This window comes from Bombina bombina, chromosome 5, assembly GCF_027579735.1.
Source record: "Bombina bombina isolate aBomBom1 chromosome 5, aBomBom1.pri, whole genome shotgun sequence".
Taxonomy (NCBI): Eukaryota; Metazoa; Chordata; class Amphibia; order Anura; family Bombinatoridae; genus Bombina; species Bombina bombina.
The window spans coordinates 48,179,649-48,207,606 of NC_069503.1; the positions used below are offsets into that span (position 1 = coordinate 48,179,649).

The 27,958-nt window shown below is 39.1% G+C and overlaps 1 protein-coding gene across 1 annotated transcript in view; it reads right to left on the reverse strand.

Moving 5' to 3' along the window:
* Window positions 1-642: 642 nt before the first annotated feature.
* The window catches only part of LOC128661285 (uncharacterized), a 427,186-nt gene continuing 399,870 nt past the window's right edge, over window positions 643-27,958 (reverse strand). Inside the window, 1 exon segment of the mRNA XM_053715558.1 lies at window positions 643-2,705. Coding sequence (XP_053571533.1) covers window positions 1,381-2,705 — 1,325 coding nt within the window. The 3' untranslated portion in view covers window positions 643-1,380.

Consider the following 27,958-nt stretch of genomic DNA (forward strand, 5'->3'; position numbering starts at 1 on the left):
CGGTATATGTGGACAGTGTGAGAAAAGTGCAGGAAGTGCCAGACTCCTAATTTCCACATTTTCTGGGATTTCCTTGTAGTGGGTGGTGGGTTTTAATGTTGGGGGGGGGTTGTATTTTTTTTTACAGGTAAAAGAGCTGATAACTTTGGGGCAATACCCCGCAAAAAGCCCTTTTAATGGCTGGTAAAAGAGCTGATTACTTTTGTAATTTAGAATAGGGTAGGGAATTTTTTTTATTTTGGGGGGCTTTTTTATTTTATTAGCGGGCTTAGATTAGGTGTAATAAGTTTAAACTTCTTGTAATTTTTTTTATTTTTTGTAATTTAGTGTTTGTTTTTTTTGTATTATAGATTAGTTTATTTAATTGTATTTTAGTTTAGCTAATTGTAGGTAATTTATTTAATTAATTTAATGATAGTGTAGTGTTAGGTGTATTTGTAATTTAGGTTAGGATTTATTTTACAGGTAATTTTATACTTATTTTAACTAGCTAGCTATTAAATAGTTATTAACTATTTAATAGCTATTGTACCTAGTTAAAATAAATACAAAGTTGCCTGTAAAATAAATATAAATCCTAAAATAGCTACAATGTAACTATTTCGTTTAATTAAAATTATATTTAACTTAGGGGGTGTTAGGGTTGGAGTTAGGTTTAAGGGTTAATAACGTTATTATAGTAGCGGCGACGTTGCTGGCGGGAGATTAGGGGTTAATAATTGTAGGTAGGTGGCGGTGATGTTAGGGAGGGCAGATTAGGGGTTAATAAAATTTATTATAGTGTTTGTGAGGCGGGAGTGTGGCGGTTTAGGGGTTAATACATTTATTATAGTGGCAGCGAGGTCCGGTCAGCAGATTAGGGGTTAATAAGTGTAGTTAGGTGGCGGCGACGTGGGGGGGCAGATTAGGGGATAATAAATATAATATAGGTTTCGGCGATGTTAGGGGCAGCAGATTAGGGGTTCATAGGGATAATGTAGGTGGCGGCGGTGTCTGGTCGGCAGATTAGGGGTTAAAAAATTTTATTAGAGGGTTGGCGATGTGGAGGGGGCTCGGTTTAGGGGTACATAGGTAGTTTATGGGTGTTTAGTGTACTTTGTAGCACAGTAGTTAGGAGCTTTATGTTCCCGCGTTAGCCCATAAAGCTCTTAACTACTGACTTTTATTGGCGGTAGGAGTCTTGTCGGTAGAGGGTCTACCGCTCAGTTCTTCCAAGACTCCAAATACCAGCATTAGGCAAATCCCATAGAAAAGGTAGGATACACAATTGACGTAAGGGGATCTGCGGTAGCCTGGAGTTGCAGAAAGGAAGTGAGCGGTAGACCCATTCCTGCCTGACTCTAAATACCAGTGGGCGGTAAAAAGCAGCGTTAGGACCCCTTAATGCTGCTTTTGACGGCTAACGCCATACTCTAAATCTACCCGTTGGTGTTTTGTGATACCTGATTTCAATAAAAACCTTTTTCCACTTTCTAAACATGTGAAAGGTTTTTTTCCCTTGTGAATCCTTTCATGTTTTTTCAGATGATGCATATTTGTAAAACTTTTTCCGCACTCTGTACATGTGAAAGGCTTTTCTCCTGTGTGAATCCTTTCATGACTTTTCAGACTACTCTTTACTGTAAAACTTTTTCCACACTCTATACATGTGAAAGGCTTTTCTCCTGTGTGACTCCTTTTATGATTATTCAGATTACTCATATATATAAAACATTTTCCACACTCTGTACATGTGAAAGGTTTTTCTCCTGTGTGAATCCTTTCATGATTATTCAGATCACTCATATATATAAAACATTTTCCACACTCTGTACATGTGAAAGGTTTTTCTCCTGTGTGAATCCTTTCATGCCTTTTCAGATTACTCATTGCTGTAAAACTTTTTCCACACTCTGTACATGTGAAAGGTTTTTCTCCTGTGTGAATCCTTTCATGACTTTTCAGACTACTCTTTACTGTAAAACTTTTTCCACACTCTGTACATGTGAAAGGCTTTTCTCCTGTGTGACTCCTTTCATGAGTTTTCAGATGACTCTTTTCTGTAAAACTTTTTCCACACTCTGTACATGTGAAAGGCTTTTCTCCTGTGTGAATCCTTTCATGAGTTTTCAGATCCCTCTTTTCTGTAAAACATTTTCCACACTCTGTACATGTGAAAGGCTTTTCTCCTGTGTGAATCCTTTCATGACTTTTCAGATAACCCTTTTGTGTAAAACATTTTCCACACTCTGTACATGTGAACAGCTTTTCTCCTGTGTGAATCTTTTTATGAGTTTTCAGATGAGCCATTTGTGTAAAACATTTGCCGCACTCAGTACATGTGTGTGGTTTCTCACCTGTGTGAACTGTGTAGTGTTCTAGTAGATGAGACTTCCTCCTAAAGCTTTTCTCACATTCTGTACATTTGAAAGGTTTCTCCTTTGTATGAATCATTTGGTTAGACTGTAGACTTTTCCCTTCTTTAATATGTTTTGAAAACTCAGTAAATGTGTGTGGTTTTTCCTCGGGGATAATAATTTCACTAGATAACTCATAAATGTTGTCCTCTTGTTTGATGACTAAATTACTCTCTGTACATAATGATTGCTGCCCAGTTCCTTCCAATTCACCATCCTCTCTAAATATCTGCTGTGATATCCCCAATGTTTGTGAATAGTCATTAGTGTCTAAGACTATTGGAGTTTGCAGTATCATTCTGATGTTTCCTGTAGTGAAGGATAGATATGAACTATTAATGTGTTTGTCTACATAAAAAGAAATAAGAATGTTTATTCATTTATAATATAATCCATCTCAATAAAAAAAAAATTTATACCCAAAAATGTCTTCCATTTTGTATTTTTAAATGTATTTACCTGTAAATCACAATTTAAAAAAGCATGACATAGAATGTAAACATTGCTACATCATAGTAAACTAAATGACTGATTACTGATGAAAACAAGTTATAGGGCCGCATTAAACAAGGTGCGTGTGGATAATGTTCTCAGCCAGGGAACATGTACATCTGTATCCTGGGCAAGAGAGGTGGCATCCACCATTTAACATTTCACAAGCAAATGCACATACAGTGCCTCCTGGTTTATGTTCAACCATTTGGGTGAGAACCTGATGTCTTAATCATCACAGACATCGCAGTGACCTTATGAGAATCTTTAGCTTTCGGCTGTGGTTCTATTTATATAAACAGCCAAAAACTTTATTAGTTTAATAATACTCACTGTAAAATAAAGCACACAAATCAGTGGTGGTTCTGGGGTGGGGAACACTGGGGGAGTTGTGGATGTTCCATGAGTGAGTTTAAGGCAGGGGAAGATGGAGTTGCAGGTGTTCTGAGTAATGAACCAGGTCTGGGGGTGAGCTTAGGCAGTTGTTAGACATGGTCTGTCTAAAAGGACAGAGGGGGAGTAGTATTTTTTACCCTCCTCCTCAGCCCAATGGTGGTTGCTCCTTCTCTATAAGGTCACTGACATAAATGTACTTAAAGATGCAGATATAAATATAATAGTTTATATTTGTTTAATGAGTGATTTATTCGATTTTCCCAGTAACTAAAGTCAGCATAATATCTATTTTACTCACCTAACACATATGAGTTCATGCTGATAACAGGCTCCAATGTCTGTGCTCAGGAAGAAGGTTCCCTTATTCACTCCAGTTACATCAATACCTGATATCTCTCAGTGCTCTGGCCGTGTCTATAAAAAGTATATTAAATGGTTTAGACAGATAATAATAACAGAATTTATGTTTACCTGATAAATTACTTTCTCCAATGGTGTGTCCGGTCCACGGCGTCATCCTTACTTGTGGGATATTCTCTTCCCCAACAGGAAATGGCAAAGAGCCCAGCAAAGCTGGTCACATGATCCCTCCTAGGCTCCGCCTTCCCCAGTCATTCGACCGACGTAAAGGAGGAATATTTGCATAGGAGAAACCATATGATACCGTGGTGACTGTAGTTAAAGAAAATAAATTATCAGACCTGATTAAAAAACCAGGGCGGGCCGTGGACCGGACACACCGTTGGAGAAAGTAATTTATCAGGTAAACATAAATTCTGTTTTCTCCAACATAGGTGTGTCCGGTCCACGGCGTCATCCTTACTTGTGGGAACCAATACCAAAGCTTTAGGACACGGATGAAGGGAGGGAGCGAATCAGGTCACCTAGATGGAAGGCACCACGGCTTGCAAAACCTTTCTCCCAAAAATAGCCTCAGAAGAAGCAAAAGTATCAAACTTGTAAAATTTAGTAAAAGTGTGCAGTGAAGACCAAGTCGCTGCCTTACATATCTGATCAACAGAAGCCTCGTTCTTGAAGGCCCATGTGGAAGCCACAGCCCTAGTGGAATGAGCTGTGATTCTTTCAGGAGGCTGCCGTCCGGCAGTCTCATAAGCCAATCTGATGATGCTTTTAATCCAAAAAGAGAGAGAGGTAGAAGTTGCTTTTTGACCTCTCCTTTTACCAGAATAAACAACAAACAAGGAAGATGTTTGTCTAAAATCCTTTGTAGCATCTAAATAGAATTTTAGAGCACGAACAACATCCAAATTGTGCAACAAACGTTCCTTCTTTGAAACTGGATTCGGACACAAAGAAGGCACGACTATCTCCTGGTTAATGTTTTTGTTAGAAACAACTTTCGGAAGAAAACCAGGTTTAGTACGTAAAACCACCTTATCTGCATGGAACACCAGATAAGGAGGAGAACACTGCAGAGCAGATAATTCTGAAACTCTTCTAGCAGAAGAAATTGCAACCAAAAACAAAACTTTCCAAGATAATAACTTAATATCAACGGAATGTAAGGGTTCAAACGGAACCCCCTGAAGAACTGAAAGAACTAAATTGAGACTCCAAGGAGGAGTCAAAGGTTTGTAAACAGGCTTGATTCTAACCAGAGCCTGAACAAAGGCTTGAACATCTGGCACAGCTGACAGCTTTTTGTGAAGTAACACAGACAAGGCAGAAATCTGTCCCTTCAAGGAACTTGCAGATAATCCTTTCTCCAAACCTTCTTGAAGAAAGGATAGAATCTTAGGAATTTTTACCTTGTCCCAAGGGAATCCTTTAGATTCACACCAACAGATATATTTTTTCCATATTTTGTGGTAAATTTTTCTAGTTACAGGCTTTCTGGCCTGAACAAGAGTATCAATGACAGAATCTGAGAACCCTCGCTTTGATAAGATCAAGCGTTCAATCTCCAAGCAGTCAGTTGGAGTGAGACCAGATTCGGATGTTCGAACGGACCTTGAACAAGAAGGTCTCGTCTCAAAGGTAGCTTCCATGGTGGAGCCGATGACATATTCACCAGGTCTGCATACCAAGTCCTGCGTGGCCACGCAGGAGCTATCAAGATCACCGATGCCCTCTCCTGATTGATCCTGGCTACCAGCCTGGGGATGAGAGGAAACGGCGGGAATACATAAGCTAGTTTGAAGGTCCAAGGTGCTACTAGTGCATCTACTAGAGTCGCCTTGGGATCCCTGGATCTGGACCCGTAGCAAGGAACCTTGAAGTTCTGACGAGAGGCCATCAGATCCATGTCTGGAATGCCCCACAATTGAGTAATTTGGGCAAAGATTTCCGGATGGAGTTCCCACACACCCGGATGAAATGTCTGACGACTCAGAAAATCCGCTTCCCAATTTTCCACTCCTGGGATGTGGATTGCAGACAAGTGGCAGGAGTGAGTCTCCGCCCATTGAATGATTTTGGTCACTTCTTCCATCGCCAGGGAACTCCTTGTTCCCCCCTGATGGTTGATGTACGCAACAGTCGTCATGTTGTCTGATTGAAACCGTATGAACTTGGCCTTTGCTAGCTGAGGCCAAGCCTTGAGAGCATTGAATATCGCTCTCAGTTCCAGAATATTTATCGGGAGAAGAGATTCTTCCCGAGACCAAAGACCCTGAGCTTTCAGGGGTCCCCAGACCGCGCCCCAGCCCACCAGACTGGCGTCGGTCGTGACAATGACCCACTCTGGTCTGCGGAAGCTCATCCCCTGTGACAGGTTGTCCAGGGACAGCCACCAACGGAGTGAATCTCTGGTCCTCTGATCTACTTGTATCGTCGGAGACAAGTCTGTATAGTCCCCATTCCACTGACTGAGCATGCACAGTTGTAATGGTCTTAGATGAATTCGCGCAAAAGGAACTATGTCCATTGCCGCTACCATCAAACCTATTACTTCCATGCACTGCGCTATGGAAGGAAGAGGAACAGAATGAAGTATTTGACAAGAGTTTAGAAGTTTTGATTTTCTGGCCTCTGTCAGAAAAATCCTCATTTCTAAGGAGTCTATTATTGTTCCCAAGAAGGGAACCCTTGTTGACGGAGATAGAGAACTTTTTTCTACGTTCACTTTCCACCCGTGAGATCTGAGAAAGGCCAGGACAATGTCCGTGTGAGCCTTTGCTTGAGGAAGGGACGACGCTTGAATCAGAATGTCGTCCAAGTAAGGTACTACTGCAATGCCCCTTGGTCTTAGCACCGCTAGAAGGGACCCTAGTACCTTTGTGAAAATCCTTGGAGCAGTGGCTAATCCGAACGGAAGTGCCACAAACTGGTAATGCTTGTCCAGGAATGCGAACCTTAGGAACCGATGATGTTCCTTGTGGATAGGAATATGTAGATACGCATCCTTTAAATCCACCGTGGTCATGAATTGACCTTCCTGGATGGAAGGAAGAATTGTTCGAATGGTTTCCATTTTGAACGATGGAACCTTGAGAAACTTGTTTAGGATCTTGAGATCTAAGATTGGTCTGAATGTTCCCTCTTTTTTGGGAACTACGAACAGATTGGAGTAGAACCCCATCCCTTGTTCTCCTAAAGGAACAGGATGAATCACTCCCATTTTTAACAGGTCTTCTACACAATGTAAGAATGCCTGTCTTTTTATGTGGTCTGAAGACAATTGAGACCTGTGGAACCTCCCCCTTGGGGGAAGCCCCTTGAATTCCAGAAGATAACCTTGGGAGACTATTTCTAGTGCCCAAGGATCCAGAACATCTCTTGCCCAAGCCTGAGCGAAGAGAGAGAGTCTGCCCCCCACCAGATCCGGTCCCGGATCGGGGGCCAACATCTCATGCTGTCTTGGTAGCAGTGGCAGGTTTCTTGGCCTGCTTTCCTTTGTTCCAGCCTTGCATTGGTCTCCAGGCTGGCTTGGCTTGAGAAGTATTACCCTCTTGCTTAGAGGACGTAGCACTTGGGGCTGGTCCGTTTCTGCGAAAGGGACGAAAATTAGGTTTATTTTTGGCCTTGAAAGACCTATCCTGAGGAAGGGCGTGGCCCTTGCCCCCAGTGATATCAGAGATAATCTCTTTCAAGTCAGGGCCAAACAGCGTTTTCCCCTTGAAAGGAATGTTAAGCAATTTGTTCTTGGAAGACGCATCCGCTGACCAAGATTTTAACCAAAGCGCTCTGCGCGCCACAATAGCAAAACCAGAATTTTTCGCCGCTAACCTAGCCAATTGCAAAGTGGCGTCTAGGGTGAAAGAATTAGCCAATTTGAGAGCATGAATTCTGTCCATAATCTCCTCATAAGAAGAAGAATTATTATTGAGCGCCTTTTCTAGCTCATCGAACCAGAAACACGCTGCTGTAGTGACAGGAACAATGCATGAAATTGGTTGTAGAAGGTAACCTTGCTGAACAAACATCTTTTTAAGCAAACCTTCTAATTTTTTATCCATAGGATCTTTGAAAGCACAACTATCTTCTATGGGTATAGTGGTGCGTTTGTTTAGAGTAGAAACCGCCCCCTCGACCTTGGGGACTGTCTGCCATAAGTCCTTTCTGGGGTCGACCATAGGAAACAATTTTTTAAATATGGGGGGGAGGGACGAAAGGTATACCGGGCCTTTCCCATTCTTTATTTACAATGTCCGCCACCCGCTTGGGTATAGGAAAAGCTTCGGGGGGCCCCGGGACCTCTAGGAACTTGTCCATTTTACATAGTTTCTCTGGAATGACCAAATTCTCACAATCATCCAGAGTGGATAACACCTCCTTAAGCAGAGCGCGGAGATGTTCCAATTTAAATTTAAATGTAATCACATCAGGTTCAGCTTGTTGAGAAATTTTCCCTGAATCTGAAATTTCTCCCTCAGACAAAACCTCCCTGGCCCCCTCAGACTGGGGTAGGGGCCCTTCAGAACCAATATCATCAGCGTCCTCATGCTCTTCAGTATTTTCTAAAACAGAGCAGTTGCGCTTTCGCTGATAAGTGGGCATTTTGGCTAAAATGTTTTTGATAGAATTATCCATTACAGCCGTTAATTGTTGCATAGTAAGGAGTATTGGCGCGCTAGATGTACTAGGGGCCTCCTGTGTGGGCAAGACTGGTGTAGACGAAGGAGGGGATGATGCAGTACCATGCTTACTCCCCTCACTTGAGGAATCATCTTGGGCATCATTTTCTCTAAATTTTGTGTCACATAAATCACATCTATTTAAATGAGAAGGAACCTTGGCTTCCCCACATTCAGAACACAGTCTATCTGGTAGTTCAGACATGTTAAACAGGCAAAAACTTGATAACAAAGTACAAAAAACGTTTTAAAATAAAAAAGTATGAAGGAATTGTTCAAAATTCACCAAAATTTCACCACAGTGTCTTAAAGCCTTAAAAGTATTGCACACCAAATATGGAAGCTTTAACCCTTAAAATAACGGAACCGGAGCCGTTTTTATATTTAACCCCTTTACAGTCCCTGGTATCTGCTTTGCTGAGACCCAACCAAGCCCAAAGGGGAATACGATACCAAATGACGCCTTCAGAAAGTCTTTTCTATGTATCAGAGCTCCTCACACATGCATCTGCATGTCATGCTTCTCAAAAACAAGTGCGCAATAGAGGCGCGAAAATGAGACTCTGCCTATGATTAGGGAAAGCCCCTAGAGAATAAGGTGTCCAATACAGTGCCTGCCGGTTATTTTACATAATTCCCAAGATTAAAATAATTCCTCAAGGCTATGGAGTATAAAATATGTTTATATATAAATCGATTTAGCCCAGAAAATGTCTACAGTCTTAAAAAGCCCTTGTGAAGCCCTTTTTTTCTTTCTGTAATAAAAATGGCTTACCGGATCCCATAGGGAAAATGACAGCTTCCAGCATTACATCGTCTTGTTAGAATGTGTCATACCTCAAGCAGCAAAAGTCTGCTCACTGTTCCCCCAACTGAAGTTAATTCCTCTCAACAGTCCTGTGTGGAAACAGCCATCGATTTTAGTAACGGTTGCTAAAATCATTTTCCTCTTACAAACAGAAATCTTCATCTCTTTTCTGTTTCAGAGTAAATAGTACATACCAGCACTATTTTAAAATAACAAACTCTTGATTGAATAATAAAAACTACAGTTAAACACTAAAAAACTCTAAGCCATCTCCGTGGAGATGTTGCCTGTACAACGGCAAAGAGAATGACTGGGGAAGGCGGAGCCTAGGAGGGATCATGTGACCAGCTTTGCTGGGCTCTTTGCCATTTCCTGTTGGGGAAGAGAATATCCCACAAGTAAGGATGACGCCGTGGACCGGACACACCTATGTTGGAGAAAAATAATGGTTCTGATTAACTGTACGTATGGTATAATTAAAGGCACACATAAAAATTCATGTGATACAGATCAGCTGATTAGGTTATTACATATGTCCTATTGATTCAGCACAAGCATTTAGTACAGTTAGCTCTGTGGGTGTTATAATTGCCACTTAAATATGAATCTCCTCAGATCTATACAACATAATGGTAGAACATCTATTTAATTGTGGCCATATCACACATCAGTCCATTTAAAAGGACCATAAAATATAGAATTACAAAACCACAGGTGCATAGTAAAAATACAATGCAATTAAACTTACTATCGGCTAGATTACGAGTTTTGCGGTAACAGGGGTGCGGTGCTAACTTGCACGTTATTGTCACCGATCACTTTCCTACAGCGCTGGTATTACGGGTTTTTACAAACCCAGCGTTAAAAGACAAAAAAGTGAGCGTAGAGCAAATTTTTGCTCCACACTTTACTCCAATACCAGCGCTGCTTAAGTCAGCGGTGAGCTGGTGTAATGTGCTCGTGCACAATTTCCCCATAGGAATCAACGGGGAGAGCCGGCTGAGAAAAACACCTGCAATAAAGCAGCGTAAAACTCAGTAACGCAGCCCCATTGATTCCTATGGGGAAATAAAATTTATGTTTAAACCTAACACCCTAACATGAACCCTGAGTCTAAACACCCCTAATCTTACACTTATTAACCCTTAATCTGCCTCCCTCGACATCGCTGAAACCTACATTATATTTATTAACCCCTAATCTGCCGCTCCGGACATCGCCGCCACTATAATAAACATATTAACCCCTAAACAGCCACACATTAGTTAAATATTATTAACCCCTAATCTGCTGCCCCTAACATCGCCGCCACCTACTTACATTTATTAACTCCTAATCTGCTGCCCCCAATGTAGCCACCACTATACTAAATGTATTAACCCGAAACCTAAGTCTAACCCTAACACCCCCTAACTTAAACATAATTTAAATAAATATAAATAAAATTTTATATTATTACCTAAATAATTCCTATTTAAAACTAAATACTTACCTATAAAATAAACCCTAAGATAGCTACAATATAACTAATAGTTACATTGTATCTAGCTTAGGGTTTAATTTATTTTACAGGCAAGTTTGTATTTATTTTAACTAGGTAGAATAGTTACTAAATAGTTATTAACTATTTACTAACTACCTGGCTAAAATAAATACAAAAGTACCTGTAAAATAAAAACTAACCAAATTTACACTAACACCAAATACTACACTACAATTAAATAAATTAAATACAATTAAATAAATTAAATTAAATGAGCTAAATCACAAACAAAAAACTAAATTACAGAAAATAAAAAACAAATTACAGATCTTTAAACTAATTACACCTAATATAATCGCCCTATCAAAGTAAAAAAAGCCCCCCAAAATAAAAATAAAAAACCTAGCCTAAACTAAACTATCAATAGCCCTTGAAAGGGCCTTTTGCTGGGCATTGCCCCAAATAAATCAGCTCTTTTACCTTTTAAAAAAAATACAAACAACCCCCCCAACAGTAAAACCCACCACCCACACAACCAACCCCCCAAATAAAATACTAACTAAAAAAACCTAAGCTCCCCATTGCCCTTAAAAAGGACATTTGGATGGGCATTGCCCTTAAAAGGGAAATTTATGCTTACCTGATAAATGTATTTCTTTTACGATATGACGAGTCCACGGATTTCATCCTTACTTGTGGGATTAAACCTCCTGCCAGCAGGAAGTGGCAAAGAGCACCACAGCAGAGCTCCCTCTTCCCCCAGTCATTCGACCAAAGTTAGGTAGAGAAAGGAAAAGTCAAAGGTGCAGAGGTGACTAAAGTTTAAAAAAATAAGTACATACCTGTCTTAAAAATGACAGGGTGGGCCGTGGACTCGTCATATCATAAAATAAACAAATTTATCAGGTAAGCATAAATTTCCTTTTCTTTCACAAGATATGACGAGTCTGCGGATTTCATCCTTGTGGGATACAATACCAAAAGCTACAGGACACGGATGAAAGGGAGGGACAAGACAGGAACCTAAACAGAAGGCACCACTGCTTGAAGAACCTTTATCCCAAAAATAGCCTCAGAAGAAGCAAAAGTATCAAATTTGTAAAAAGTGTGAAGAGACGACCAAGTTGCAGCCTTGCAAATCTGTTCAACAGAAGCATCGTGTTTAAATGCCCATGAGGAAGCCACAGTCCTAGTAGAATGAGCCGTAATTCTTTCAGGAGGTTGCTATCCAGCAGTCTCATATGCCAGACGGATGATACTCTTCAGCCAAAAAGAAAGAGAGGTAGAGTAAAAGCTTTCAGGCCCCTACGCTTTCCGGAAAACACAGCAAAATAATGAAGATGATTGACGAAATTCTTTAGTCGCCTGCAAGTAAAACTTCAAGGCACGGACCACGTCCAAGTTATGTAACAGACGCTCATTCTTAGAAGAAGGATTAGGACATAATGAAGGAACAACAATTTCCTGATTAATATTCTTATTTGAAACAACCTTAGGAAGGAACCCAAGTTTGGTACATAAAACCACATTATCAGAATGGAAGATAAGGTAAGGCAAGTCACGTTGTAACGCTGAAAGCTCAGAAACTCTACGAACAGAAGAAATAGCAACCAAAAATAAAACTTTCCAAGATAACAACTTAATATCTATGGAATGCATGGGTTCAAACAGAACCCCTTGTAGAACATTAAGAACTACATTCAAACTCCAGGGTGGAGCAATTGGTCTAAACACAGGCTTGATTCTGATCAGAGCCTGACAAAAAGACTGAACGTGTGGAACATCTGCCAAACGTTTGTGTAGTAAAATTGACAAAGCAGAAATTTTTCCTTTAAGGAACTTGCTGATAACCCTTTCTCCAATCCTTCTTGGAGAAAAGACAGAATCCTGGGAATCCTAACTCTACTCCACAAGTAACTTTTGGATTCGCACCAATGAAGATATTTACGCCATATCTTATGGTAGATCTTTCTAGTAACAGGCTTACGAGCCTGAATCAAAGAATCAATGACCGAATCAGAGAACCCCCGCTTAGATAAAATCAAGCGTTCAATCTCCAAGCAGTCCGCTGCAGAGAAACTATATTCGGATGATGGAAGGGTCCCTGAATGAGAAGGTCTTGCCTCAATGGAAGCTTCCACGGCGGCAGAGAGGACATTTCCACTAGATTGGCATACCAAGTCCTGCGAGGCCACGCAGGCACAATTAGAATTACTGAATCCCTCTCCTGTTTGATCTGAGCAATCACCCGGGGAGAAAAGCAAACGGTGGAAACACATAAGCTAGGTTGAACGATCAAGGCACTGCCAAGGTATCTATCAGTTCGGCCTGAGGATCCCTCGACCTGGATCCATATCTTGGAAGCTTGGCATTCTGACGAGACACCATCAGACCCATTTCCGACCTGCCCCACCTGAGGATCAGGTTGGCAAAGACCTCCGGATGGAGTTCCCATTCCCCCGGATGAAACGTCTGTCTGCTCAAAAAATCCGCCTCCCAGTTGTCCACTCCTGGGATATAGATTGCTGACAGATAACAAGAGTGAGCTTCCTCCCACTGAATTATTTTGGATACTTCTGTCATCGCTAAGGAACTCCTTGTTCCTCCCTGATGATTGATGTAAGCCACAGTCGTGATGTTGTCCGACTGGAATCTGATGAATTTGGCCAAAACCAACTGCCTGAAGCGCATTGAATATTGCTCTCAATTCCAGAATATTGATTGGAAGTAGAGACTCCACCCGAGTCCACACACCCTGAGCCTTCATGAAATTCCAGACTGCACCCCATCCTAGTAGACTGGCGTGCATAGTCACTATCACCTACGAGGGTCTGCGGAAACATGTCCCTCCGGCGACAACCACCAAAGAAGATAGTCTCTGGTCTCCTGGTCCAGATTTATCTGAGGAGATAAACTTGCATAATCCCCATTCCACTGTCCGAGCAAGCACAGTTGCAGTGGTCTGAGATGAAATCGAGCAAACGGAATGATGTCCATTGCCGCCACCATCAATCCAATTACCTCCATGCACTGAGCCACTGATGGCCGAGGGTTGGACTGAAGGGCTTGGCATGTATTTAGATTCTTTGACTTTCTGACCTTCGTCAGAAAAATCTTAATTGAGATAGAATGTATCAGAGTTCCCAAGAAGGGAACCTTTGTCTGTGAAATTAGTGAACTTTACTCTAGATTCACATTCCATCCATGAGTTCTCAGAAAGGACAACACCATATCTGTATGAGATTTTGTCAGATGATAAGTCGATGCCTGGATCAGAATATGTCCAGATAAGGCGCCACTGCAATGCCTAGCGGCCTGAGAACCGCCAGAAGGGACCCTAGAACCTTTGTGAAGATTCTGGGTGCTGTGGCCAACCCAAAGGGAAGAGCCACGAACTGAAATTTTTGTCCAGGAAGGCAAACCTTAGGTACTGATGATGATCCTTGTGAATAGGAATATGAAGGTAAGATGGGACTCTGAGAAACTTGTTTAGACTTTTGAGATCTAAAATGGGTCTGAATGTTCCCTCTTTTTTGGGAACCACAAAAAGATTTGAGTAAAACCCCTGTCCCTGTGCCAGTCTTGGAACGGGACAAATTAATCCCATAGTAGAGAGGTCTTTTACACAACGTAAGAACGCCTCTCTTTTTATCTGGTCTACAGATAATCGTGAAAGAAGAAATCTCCCCCTTGGGGGAAAATTTTTGAATTCCAGTTGATACTCGTGGGTCACGATTTCCAGTGCCCAGGGGTCCTGAACATCTCTTACTCAAGCCTGGGCAAAGAGACAAAGTCTGCCCCTACTAGATCCGGTCCCAGATCGGGGGCCGCCCCTTCATGCTGTCTTGGTAGCAGCAGCAGGCTTCTTGGGTTGTTTACCCTTGTTCCAGGCCTGGTTGGGTCTCCAGACGGACATGGCCTGAGCAAAATTCCCGTCCTGTTTCGCGGAAGAAGAGGAAGAAGAGGGGACTCCTTTAAAGTTTTGAAAGGAACAAAAATTATTTTGTTTACCCCTCAATTTAGCAGTCTTATCCTGAGGTAGGAGATGACCCTTACCTCCAGTAATGTCAGAAATAAGTCAGGCCGAATAGAGTTTTGCCCTTGAAAGGAATAGCCAAAAGCTTTGACTTAGATGACACATCAGCAGATCAAGATTTTAACCATAACGATCTACGAGCTAAAACAGCAAATCCGGCATTCTTAGCCGCCAACTTAGCAATTTGAAAGGCGGCATCTGTGATAAAAGAATTAGCCAGCTTGAGAGCCTTAATTCTATCTAAAATATCCTCTAAAGGAGTCTCAGTCTTAAGAGACTCTAAGGCATCAAACCAAAAAGCCGCCGCAGTGGTAACTGGTACAATGCAGGCTGTCGGTTGTAAAAGGAAATCCTGATGAATAAATAACTTTTTTAGAAGGCCCTCCAATTTCTTATCCATAGGATCTTTGAAAGCACAGCTGTCCTCAATAGGAATAGTTGTACGCTTAGCCAGGGTAGATATAGCTCCAAAACAGGGTTTTTTAGTAAAGCTCACCTAGAATAATAGTAATAAACGCTATAGTGCAACCTAGAAAAACATATTTAGAAAAAGCAAAAAGAAAGAAGATTCCACAAAATAAGTGCAATCTCAAAGTCTAGGATACAAAGCACATATAGACACAGGACCAGAAGATTCAATGCAAAAACAATAATTCTTTATATGTGAATATATATATATAAAGTGCATAAAAAAAACACACATATATGTACAGTTCAAAACATACAATACATCAACCATACAAATACATTCATACTCATAACAGTAAAAAGGGGTACCCCAATTGAGCAGCAAGAGGTTTTCAACTTATTATTAATAAGGTGCACCATATGAGTCCAGAGACTGTAATTTCCAATTTTAACAAAATATTGGAGCAAACTTTAGGATGCTTTAGAATACATGCAGTTAATTGCATAAGCCAACCATCATAGAGCAGAAATTGCACAGGAAATAACTTTGAAATCATGCAGTTAGTTGAATAAGCCAGATGTCATGAAGCAAGAATCATAGCGTTATTGCAAAAGATCGTCAGTGCAATGTAAATTAATATGTTAGACTCATAAAGCTCAGTCCTGTCCAAACATCCAGATGTTCTGTGTAAATGTTAGCAGTCAAGCAGTAAAGCAAAGTTCATTCCTTATCAGTATTGCAACAATAACAAAGCGCAGTCTCTGTAGCAAAAGCTCAGTTGCAGTAAAAAGGATATAAGTACTATACACATTTCATTGGTGCATTTTCTCTTAGTGAACAGAAAGCCATAAAGTCACTTTGCAAATATATATGCTTCGTAAGCACATCGCCACTTATCATAGACAGGTAATCACATACCAGCCGCATCGAGCGGCATGCTTGTATTTAGAGCAACGTGATCCTCATCCGTCTGTGAGTATATGGTCAAAAGCGGCACAGTGTCCCCATACAAAGATTCTTGATACTTGCTTTCAAGAGGGGTAACTCTCCCCTTGAGTGGGGTTTAGATGTTAGATAGCGACCTGCCAACGCGTCCCCATGCGCGTTTCGCTCCACCCTCGTGGTCGCTCGGAGCTTCTTCCGGGTATGACGTAGCTACGGCTTACGTGTCCATTTATTGGTTGTTTTGGTCATCTGACTTGGAGGCTCATTCCGTTATCAGTATTGCGTAAGAGCTCATTATTATTTTCAAGCTGACAGCTGTATTCTAATCGCTGTCATATTTAAAACAATTATACAGCATTACTCATCAATAGATTACATAGGCCATAGCACATCAATTTAATACAACATTCATTCCACCACATACATACAATATTAGTGCCAAAAAATATATATAGCAAATAATCTTCTATTTCTTTAGCGTCCCTTAGATTTTCGAAATCAGGTCACAGGGAAAGCATTTTAGTAAAAGATTCATATTCATGTCTATAATAACGTTCCAAATTGATCAATTTATTATAATTTTTACTATCTAATTCCTGGAGGCCAGAGACCCTAAACAACATGGATAGCAGAAAGTTATAATTCTCTTCAATTAAAAGGAGAGATTTGTCATTTCAAAAAAGAGGCGAACTCTAATTTTTCATTAAGGCCGTGTGGGGATAGAGTATTCAAGTAATAAATCCAACAAGTCTCTTTTTGTAGGAGAATGGTGTCAATATCACCACCTCGTTTACTGGATTTAACTGCTTCAATACCAATAAATTTTAGATCATCTGTCCTAGATTGGTGGCATTGTGCAAAGTGCCTTGCTATAGGACTATCGATATTAAAATCTTTTACATCGTCACGATGTTCGCTTATTCTGGAACGAAACTCCCTGTAGGTTTTACCTACGTAAAATAATGGGCAGGAACATGACAGTAGATATATTACACCAGTCGTTGAGCAATTAATAAAAGATTTAATTTGATAGGTTTTTTCAGTATTGCTCATAAATGTTTTAGTTCGTTTTACATACTGACAACAAACACAATGATTGCACGGAGAGCAACCCACAATTTTCTGGGAGTGTCTATCTAACCAATTAGTATTCCTGACTTGGTTAAAACTCACTTCTGACTAAAAAGTCTTTTAGGTTTTTAGCCCTTCGCGCGGTCATAAGTGGATAATCACCCACATATTCTTTAAGGGCTGGATCAAGGGAGAGAAGATGCCAATTTTCTTGTAATATTCTTTTAATCTTTTCCCAATGGGAATTGTATCTCGTGATATATCTAATTTTAGTAGTTGTCTTATCTTCCTCATTTGTATTAGTCTGGTTTTTAAATAGAAGATCTTCTATTCATGTTCCTTGCCTTAAAGAGGGCCCTCTTTATACATCTTCTAGAGTATCCTCTAGCCAGAAATCTATCTGCCATCTCATCAGCCTGCTTTTTGAAAACCCAATCATCAGTGCAAATCCGCCGTAACCTTAAAAATTGCCCATAAGGAATATTTTTCTTTAGATTTTTCTGGGTGATGGCTTGATCCCAACAACACACTATTAGATGCTGTCGGTTTTCTATATACCTGAGTATAACCACAATGATCTTAATATTTTCTTAACCTGTAATTATCACCTAAATGAAATAAGTTTTCTGGATCTCCTTGTTGCTAGAAGAGATAATATGATAGTTACTCAGGTATATAGAAAACCGACAGCATCTAATAGTGTGTTGTTGGGATCAAGCCATCACCCAGAAAATCTAAAGAAAAATATTCCTTATGGGCAATTTTTAAGGTTACGGCGGATTTGCACTGATGATTGGGTTTTCAAAAAGCAGGCTGATGAGATGGCAGATAGATTTCTGGCTAGAGGATACTCTAGAAGATGTATAAAGAGGGCCCTCTTTAAGGCAAGGAACATGAATAGAAGAGATCTTCTATTTAAAAACCAGACTAATACAAATGAGGAAGATAAGACAACTACTAAAATTAGATATATCACGAGATACAATTCCCATTGGGAAAAGATTAAAAGAATATTACAAGAAAATTGGCATCTTCTCTCCCTTGATCCAGCCCTTAAAGAATATGTGGGTGATTATCCACTTATGACCGCGCGAAGGGCTAAAAACCTAAAAGACTTTTTAGTCAGAAGTGAGTTTAACCAAGTCAGGAATACTAATTGGTTAGATAGACACTCCCAGAAAATTGTGGGTTGCTCTCCGTGCAATCATTGTGTTTGTTGTCAGTATGTAAAACGAACTAAAACATTTATGAGCAATACTGAAAAAACCTATCAAATTAAATCTTTTATTAATTGCTCAACGACTGGTGTAATATATCTACTGTCATGTTCCTGCCCATTATTTTACGTAGGTAAAACCTACAGGGAGTTTCGTTCCAGAATAAGCGAACATCGTGACGATGTAAAAGATTTTAATATCGATAGTCCTATAGCAAGGCACTTTGCACAATGCCACCAATCTAGGACAGATGATCTAAAATTTATTGGTATTGAAGCAGTTAAATCCAGTAAACGAGGTGGTGATATTGACACCATTCTCCTACAAAAAGAGACTCGTTGGATTTATTACTTGAATACTCTATCCCCACACGGCCTTAATGAAAAATTAGAGTTCGCCTCTTTTTTGAAATGACAAATCTCTCCTTTTAATTGAAGAGAATTATAACTTTCTGCTATCCATGTTGTTTAGGGTCTCTGGCCTCCAGGAATTTGATAGTAAAAATTATAATAAATTTGATCAATTTGGAACGTTATTATAGACATGAATATGAATCTTTTACTAAAATGCTTTCCCTGTGACCTGATTTCGAAAATCTAAGGGACGCTAAAGAAATAGAAGATTATTTGCTATATATATTTTTTGGCACTAATATTGTATGTATGTGGTGGAATGAATGTTGTATTAAATTGATGTGCTATGGCCTATGTAATCTATTGATGAGTAATGCTGTATAATTGTTTTAAATATGACAGCGATTAGAATACAGCTGTCAGCTTGAAAATAATAATGAGCTCTTACGCAATACTGATAACGGAATGAGCCTCCAAGTCAGATGACCAAAACAACCAATAAATGGACACGTAAGCCGTAGCTACGTCATACCCGGAAGAAGCTCCGGAGCGACCACGAGGGTGGAGCGAAACGCGCATGGGGACGCGTTGGCAGGTCGCTATCTAACATCTAAACCCCACTCAAGGGGAGAGTTACCCCTCTTGAAAGCAAGTATCAAGAATCTTTGTATTGGGGACACTGTGCCGCTTTTGACCATATACTCACAGACGGATGAGGATCACGTTGCTCTAAATACAAGCATGCCGCTCGATGCGGCTGGTATGTGATTACCTGTCTATGATAAGTGGCGATGTGCTTACGAAGCATATATATTTGCAAAGTGACTTTATGGCTTTCTGTTCACTAAGAGAAAATGCACCAATGAAATGTGTATAGTACTTATATCCTTTTTACTGCAACTGAGCTTTTGCTACAGAGACTGCGCTTTGTTATTGTTGCAATACTGATAAGGAATGAACTTTGCTTTACTGCTTGACTGCTAACATTTACACAGAACATCTGGATGTTTGGACAGGACTGAGCTTTATGAGTCTAACATATTAATTTACATTGCACTGACGATCTTTGCAATAACGCTATGATTCTTGCTTCATGACATCTGGCTTATTCAACTAACTGCATGATTTCAAAGTTATTTCCTGTGCAATTTCTGCTCTATGATGGTTGGCTTATGCAATTAACTGCATGTATTCTAAAGCATCCTAAAGTTTGCTCCAATATTTTGTTAAAATTGGAAATTACAGTCTCTGGACTCATATGGTGCACCTTATTAATAATAAGTTGAAAACCTCTTGCTGCTCAATTGGGGTACCCCTTTTTACTGTTATGAGTATGAATGTATTTGTATGGTTGATGTATTGTATGTTTTGAACTGTACATATATGTGTGTTTTTTTTTTTTATGCACTTTATATATATATTCACATATAAAGAATTATTGTTTTTGCATTGAATCTTCTGGTCCTGTGTCTATATGTGCTTTGTATCCTAGACTTTGAGATTGCACTTATTTTGTGGAATCTTCTTTCTTTTTGCTTTTTCTAAATATAGATATAGCTCCCTCCACCTTAGAGACCGTCTGTCAAGAATCCTGAATAGTGTCAGATATAGGGTACATTTTCTTAAAATTAGAGAAGGTGAGAACGGTATACCCGGTCTGTCCCATTCCCTTTTGATAATCTCCGAAATTCTCTTAGGAACCGGAAAAACATCAGTGTAAGCAGGTACCTCTAAGTATTTGTCCATTTTACACAGTTTCTCTGGTGGTACCACAATAGAGTCACAGTCATCCAGAGTCGCTAAAACCTCTGAAAGTAACAGTGGAGGTGTACAAGCTTAAATCTAAAGGACATGACGTCCGAGTCCATCTGAGGTAACACACTTCCCCAATTGGAAAGTTCCCCCTCAGACAGAAGTTCCCTGACCCCCAAATCAGATCCCTGTGAGGGTACATCGGAAATAGTCAATAAAGCATTAGAGGATTCAGTATTCACATTGACTTCTGTCCTACTGTGTTTGCCCTTTAACACTGGCAACTTGGATAAAACCTCTGTAAGGGTAGTTGACATAGCTGCAGCCATATCATGCAGGGTAAATGAATTAGATGCGGTTGAAGAACCCGGCGTCGCTTGGGTGGGCGTTAAAGGTTGTGACGTTTGGGGAGAATTTGGCGGCATACCCTGATTCTCCTCAGACTGAGAATCATCCTTAGACACAATTTCCTTAAATAAAATCTGCTCTTTACATTTTAAGGCCCTTTCAGTACATGAGGGACAAAAAGTAAGAGGGAGTTCCACAGAGGCATCTAAACACATAGAACAAGTAGTTTCCTCAATGTCAGACATGTTAAACAGACCTAGCAATAATAGTCGTTCTTTACTTGATATATTGAACTTTTGGAGTCAAAACATACAATAAAGAAATTAAACAAAAATTAAACAAAAAACTGTACCTTTAAATAATAAAAGCGCAACAATTTTTCTGTTAGCCAAAAGACGATTTCAGCAATAAAAATTGCCCCTATGTGTCCCAATTAGCTTAATATATTGCACCACTTGTTAGGATATTGTAAAATATCAAAGTAAATCAGGTTTATCAAATATATCTATGTATTATAAAAATTTAACCCCTGCACCTCGCCACAGCTCCGCTGTGGCGCCTACCTGCCCCCAAGGCACGCTGACACAACATTCTGAGCCTCTCTGTCCACTACGATCACGAAACAGAGCTAGGCCCCACCAGAGCCTCATGATCTTGCTAACCGAACCAGAACACACACTGTGGTCTGAGCGCGCGAAAATAGGCCCTGCCCACCATGGGGCATAACTCCTATCCTACCGAGACCCGCATGGGTAGTTGAAAGCCCAAACATGTCGGTCATTATCAAGCCATGTGTTCAACAAATACATCCTGTGCAATAAGCGCTTCATATTGTAAGGTGTCAACAAAAGTAAAAACCAGCCGCATCTCCAACGTCAGCCCACAAAATATTTTTAAAGTGATATCTACACTTAGTAATATAATAAAATGTAACAGGGAATCCAGGTACACCATTTTCTAAAGTGCAAACTGCTTACCCCTCCCCAGTTAGGGATATTGTCGGTCCTGTTTCTGATGTATCAAGTCTCCCCAGAAAACAAAAGACTGAACATACCTCAATGCTGCTTGTAGCATGGCATCGTTCTCCACACTGAAGATTTCTCTTTACACTACCTTCAGCTGCTCTGTGGGAACCAGAATGGATCTTAGATAACGTTTGCTAAGATCATCAAGCATGCAGGGCAGAAATAAAGAAATGTCTCCACTCTTCTTGGGAAGGTATACACAGACAATTTCTCCCTGATAAAATAGTACTCACTGCCACCATTTTAAAATAAAAAACTTCTTGATTGAAGAATCTAAACTAACACCTCACTTTACCTCTTCCTACATTAACACAGGCAAAAAGAATGACTGGGGGAGGAGGGGAAGGGAGGAGCTATATATACAGCTCTGCTGTGGTGTTCTTTGCCACTTCCTGCTGGCAGGAGGTTTAATCCCACAAGTAAGGATGAAATCCTTGGACTCGTCATATCTTGTAAAAGAAAGGGCAGTTAGCTCTTTTGCGGCCCAAAGCTGTAACCTAAAAATAAAACCCACCTAATACATCCTTAAAAAACCTAGCACTAACCCCCTGAAGATCGACTTACTGTTCTGAAGACCGGACATCCATCCTCAAGGAAGCGGCAGAAGTCTTAATCCAACCGGGACGAAGTACTCGATGAAGCCGGGAGAAGTCTTCATCCAAGCCGGGCGAAGTGGTCCTCCAGATGGGCAGAAGTCTTCCATCCAGATGGCATATTCTATCTTCATCCATCCGACGCGGAGCGGGCTCCATCTTAAAGACATACGACGCGGAGCATCCTCTTCATCCGGAGTCTTCTTACTGAATGAATATCACTTTAAGTGACGTCATCCCAAGATGGCGTCCCTTAGATTCCGATTGGCTGATAGAATTCTATTCAGCCAATCGGAATTAAGGTAGAAAAAATCCTATTGGCTGATGCAATCAGCCAATAGGATTGAAGTTCAATCCTATTGGCTGATCCAATCAGCCATAGGATGGAGCTCGCATTCTGATGGATGAAGATAGAAGATGCCATCTTTTTAGGGCTATTGATAGTTTAGTTTAGGCTGGGGGGGGGGGGATTTATTTTGGGGAGGCTTTTTTATTTTTATAGGGTGATTAGATTAGGTGTAATTAATTAGTTTTAAAGATCTGTAATTTGTTTTTTATTTTATGTAATTTCATTTTTTTTTGTGATTTAGCTAATTTAATTTAATTTATTTAATTGTATTTTTTTATTTAATTTATTTAATTGTAGTGTAGTGTTAGGTTGTTAGTGTAACTTAGGTTAGGTTTTATTTTAAGGTACTTTTTGTATTTATTTTAGCTAGGTAGTTCGTAATAGTTAATAACTATTTAGTAACCATTCTACCTAGTTAAAATAAATACCAAACTTGCCTGTAAAATAAAAATAAAACCTAAACTAGATACAATGTAACTATTAGTTATATTGTAGCTACCTTTAGGGTTCATTTTATAGGTAAGTATTTAGTTTTAAATAGGAATTATTTAGTTAGAGGGCCACTGTAAGTAAAATATTTTCTATGCCTGTTACTAACTAAACTACCCCAAATACGCTTTTTATCAATAGCATTTCATTAACATATCTCTACCGTATATCAGAAATCTTGTCTGCAAATGTAATTGTTTTTCCCAAACCCACCTCGTGGGTATTCCTTTGCTCTATACCAATCCGTTTACAATACCTAGGTTTCAAAATGGCGCTTTAAACACAATTTCATTGGTTTAAGTATTTTGAACACACAGTGCTGAAAATAGTGGGCAGGATAACGTGACATCATCAGGGAATAAAAGATATAACTTTTATAACGTTATGAAACTTCATTGTTGGAGAAAATATAGGTCAGTAGGTTTTAATTATGTTTATTAACATTAATATGTAGTTGTTTGTCTTAAAAATTATAACAGAAAGTAATCCTATTAATGATATTAATTTTATTTAGAATTTATAAATTATATTTAAGTTAGGGGGTGTAAGGGTTAGACTTAGGTTTAAGGGTTAATACATTTAATATAGTGGCAGCGGCATGGGGGCAGCAGATTAGGGGTTAATAATTTTAATGGAGGTGTCGGCAATGTCTGGAGTGGAAAGATTAGCGCTTAATAAGTATAATGTAGGTGGCGGCGATGTTTAGGGGCGGCAGATTAGGGGTTAATATTATTTAACTAGTGTTTTGCAAGGCGGAGTACGGCGGTTTAAGGGTTAATATGTTTATTATAGTGGCAGCGATGTCGGGGAGCGGCAGATTAGGGGTTAAAAATTTGATTATAGTGTTTGCGATGGCTGGAGGGGCTCGGTTTAGCGGGTTAATAGGTAGTTTATGGGTTGTTAGTGTACTTTTTAACACTTTAGTTACGAGTTTTATGCTATTGTGTTGTAGTGTGAAACTCATAACTACTAACTTTAAAATGCGTTAGAAATCTTGACAGGATAGGGTGTACCGCTCACTTTTTGGTCTCCCAGGACAGACTCGTAATACCAGCGCTATGAAAGTCCCATATAAAAAAGACTTAATGAAGTTTACGTAAGTCGTTTTGCAGTAAGGCCAAAAAAGTGTGCGGTGACACTAAACCTGCAAGACTCGTAATACCAGCGGTATTAAAAAAGCAGCGTTAGCACCTGTTAACGCTGCTTTTTAGCATACCGCAAAACTCATAATCTAGCTGTATGAAATTTAAAAAGAGCAATGGATTATTTTCTGATAAATGTAGTTCATGCAGCTGTACCATGTGACAGCTATCAGCCAATAACAGACTCCTGTACCATGTGACAGCTATCAGCCAATAACAGACTCATAGTGTTTATATAATGTGATTTCCTGCATATGCTAAGGTAGGAGCCGGAGCCTCAGGTCATTTAAAAGGGCTGTGTACAATTTGATAATGAAAATAAATTACAAACAGCAAAACAGTTATTTTACATAAAAATAAAGCTAAAGGAGAAATTTCCCATACACTTTATACTATTTTATACACCGGTAAAACAAGTCATTAGAACACATTTAAAGGGGGAGTCAAGTAAAAAAAAAACTTTCAGGATTTAAATAGGGGCATGTAACAACTTTCCAATTTACTTTTATTAAAATTTTGCTTTGTTCTCTTGGTATTCTTAGTTGAAAACTATATCTAGGAGGTATATATGCTAATTTCTTAGACCTTGAAGGCCACCTCTATCTGAAAGCATTTTGACAGTTTTTCACCACTAGAGGGCGTTAGTTCATGTTTTTCATATAGATAACATTGAGCTCAGGCACGTGAAGCTCCTAAGAGCAAGCACTGATTGGCTAAAATGCAAGTCTGTCAAAAGAACTGAAATAAGGGGGCAGTTTGCAGAGGCTTAGATACAAGGTAATCACAGAGGTAAAAAGTATATTATTATAACTGTGCTGGTTATGCAAAACTGGGGAATGGGTAATAAAGGGATTATCTACCTTTTTAAACAGCAAAACTGTTGGTGTTTACTGTCCCTTTAAAGTGGCAGCAAAGTCACAATTAAACTTTTATGATTAAAATTTAAACATCTTTCCAATTTCCTTCTATTATCAAATCTGCTTTATTCCCTTGGGGACCATTGTGACAAAGCAAATAATGCACTATAGTTGCGCTAGCTGCTGATTAGTGGCACATACAAGCCTCTTGTCATTGGCTCACCTTATGTGCTCAGGCTAGCTCCCAGTAGTGCATTGCAGCTGCTTCAGTAAAGGATCATCTAGAGAATGAAGAAAATATCAGTTGGAAAGTTGTTGAAAATTATATGTTCTATTAAATAATTACAAACATTTGGGGGTTTCTTGTTATTTTAAGGGGAAACCAAATGTACAGGACACTGTCCCTTTAAGTGTGAATCATGTGACATAAACAGCAGCAGCTGAAGGGTGCAGAAGTATACACTTACTAAGGTCCTTTACTAACAACAAGAATCAGTCACAGATCAGTGGGATAAACGTTCTGATGATAAACAGGTGCTGCTAATAGAAATAAGGAAATGTATTATAAAAGTAACCTCATTAGAAATAAAATAATATGCAGATCACAAGATATTTATCATTAGATCAGTAAATGTGATGAGACTGATACAACAGGGCCATAAGCTGAGTGATATTTATTACTGGAGCAAATAGCAGCTTCACACTAATATTAAATAAAAATGGTTTTTCTGGGCTCTACGGTTAATTATAAACCTATAGGGAAATACAGGATTCTGGTTGGCTGATAGTTAAGAATCTATTGCTCATTGGATTACAGGAACAACCCCCAGAAATGAATTATTGTACAGACCTCCTCAAGCTTGAACATATGGTTTGGTTCTGCTACAAACAATCATTTTTACAAACTGCAGTAAATCATTATCTATTAAATTAGCCTTTTTATTGAAATAACTAACATTAAATTAATTAACACGTCATTAATAAATATAGAAAACAAATTAAATAAGTACAATTAAGATTTTTTATATATAAACTCAGTTTCTTATATGAGTGAAATATTTTATCTTTATCATAACAAAATACAGAACAATATTTTCTCATCATTATATAAAACACAACAGTGTGAGGCTGTTAATAAAGATTTATGTCAGGTTTTGCACATTACCGTTTAGCAGAAAGCTCTGTAAGTATGAAGTCTCTCTGGTTCCTCCTGTGATATCACTGAGTGTTACACAGATATTTATACTAATGTGGGAGGGTCACCTTTCTCTGTGTGACTCACATGAGTACAACTTGTCAGTTGGGAGACAATGAGGAGGGTCACACCTGACTTTGTTCTCATATAGATGTCTTTGTACCCCTCTGGTGTCACATGAATACAGAGTCCCTGCCTCCCCCTCAGGGTGGTGATTATCATATGGATAAGTAAGGAGGAAACAAACTGTTTATTTAAATGTGAGAGATGTTTCTGTTGGTGTCCTAAGAATATCTCAGGATAAAAGCATTATAATATGTTTTTTATTGATGGAAATTGTTATTTTAACATAATTTAGTTGTAAACAGACATATAATATTAACATTTTATTAGATACATACAGTATGTGATACAATGCTTGAGTATTTCAATATTAATACTTTGACCCTTTTATTGTTTGTTAACTAACTGTATGTTTTTTTTCTAATCTTTCTAGCATACATTATTTTCTTATACATAATATATATAGATATATATATATATATAATATATATATATATATATATATATATATATACATACACACACACATACATACACACACAACATATATATATATTATATAATATATATATATATACACACACACACACACACACACACATACACACAACAAATTTCTTTCATGTAATTAACAAGAGTCCATGAGCTAGTGACGTATGGGATATACATTCCTACCAGGAGGGGCAAAGTTTTCCCAAACCTTAAAATGCCTATAAATACACCCCTCACCACACCCACAAATCAGTTTTACAAACTTTGCCTCCAAGGGAGGTGGTGAAGTAAGTTTGTGCTAGATTCTACGTTGATCTGCGCTCCGCAGCAAGTTGGAGCCCGGTTTTCCTCTCAGCGTGCAGTGACTGTCCAAAGGGATGTGAAGAGAGTATTGCCTATTGAATGCAGTGATCTCCTTCTACGGGGTCTATTTCATAAGGTTCTCTGTTATCGGTCCGTAGAGATTCATCTCTTACCTCCCTTTTCAGATCGACGATATACTCTTATATTTACCATTTTCCTCTACTGATTCTCGTTTCAGTACTGGTTTGGCTTTCTACAAACATGTAGATGAGTGTCCTGGGGTAAGTAAGTCTTATTTTCTGTGACACTCTAAGCTATGGTTGGGCACTTTATTTATAAAGTTCTAAATATATGTATTCAAACATTTATTTGCCTTGACTCAGAATGTTCAACTTTCCTTATTTCCAGACAGTCAGTTTCATATTTGGGATTATGCATTGAATTATCATATTTTTTCAATCATTTTATTGCGTCATTCTTGGCGCGGACTTTTTTGGCGCAAAAATTCTATCGTTATGTTAGGATACCAACATTCAAGATGGTTACTGTAGGACTATCCTGCCTTTTGTTTAGCAAGGGCATTATATGTCTACAATAGATTTACAGGATGTGTATCTGCATATTCCGATTCATCCAGATCACTTTTAGTGTCTGAGATTCTCTTTTTAGACAAGCATTACCAGTTTTGTGGCTCTACTGTTTGGTCTA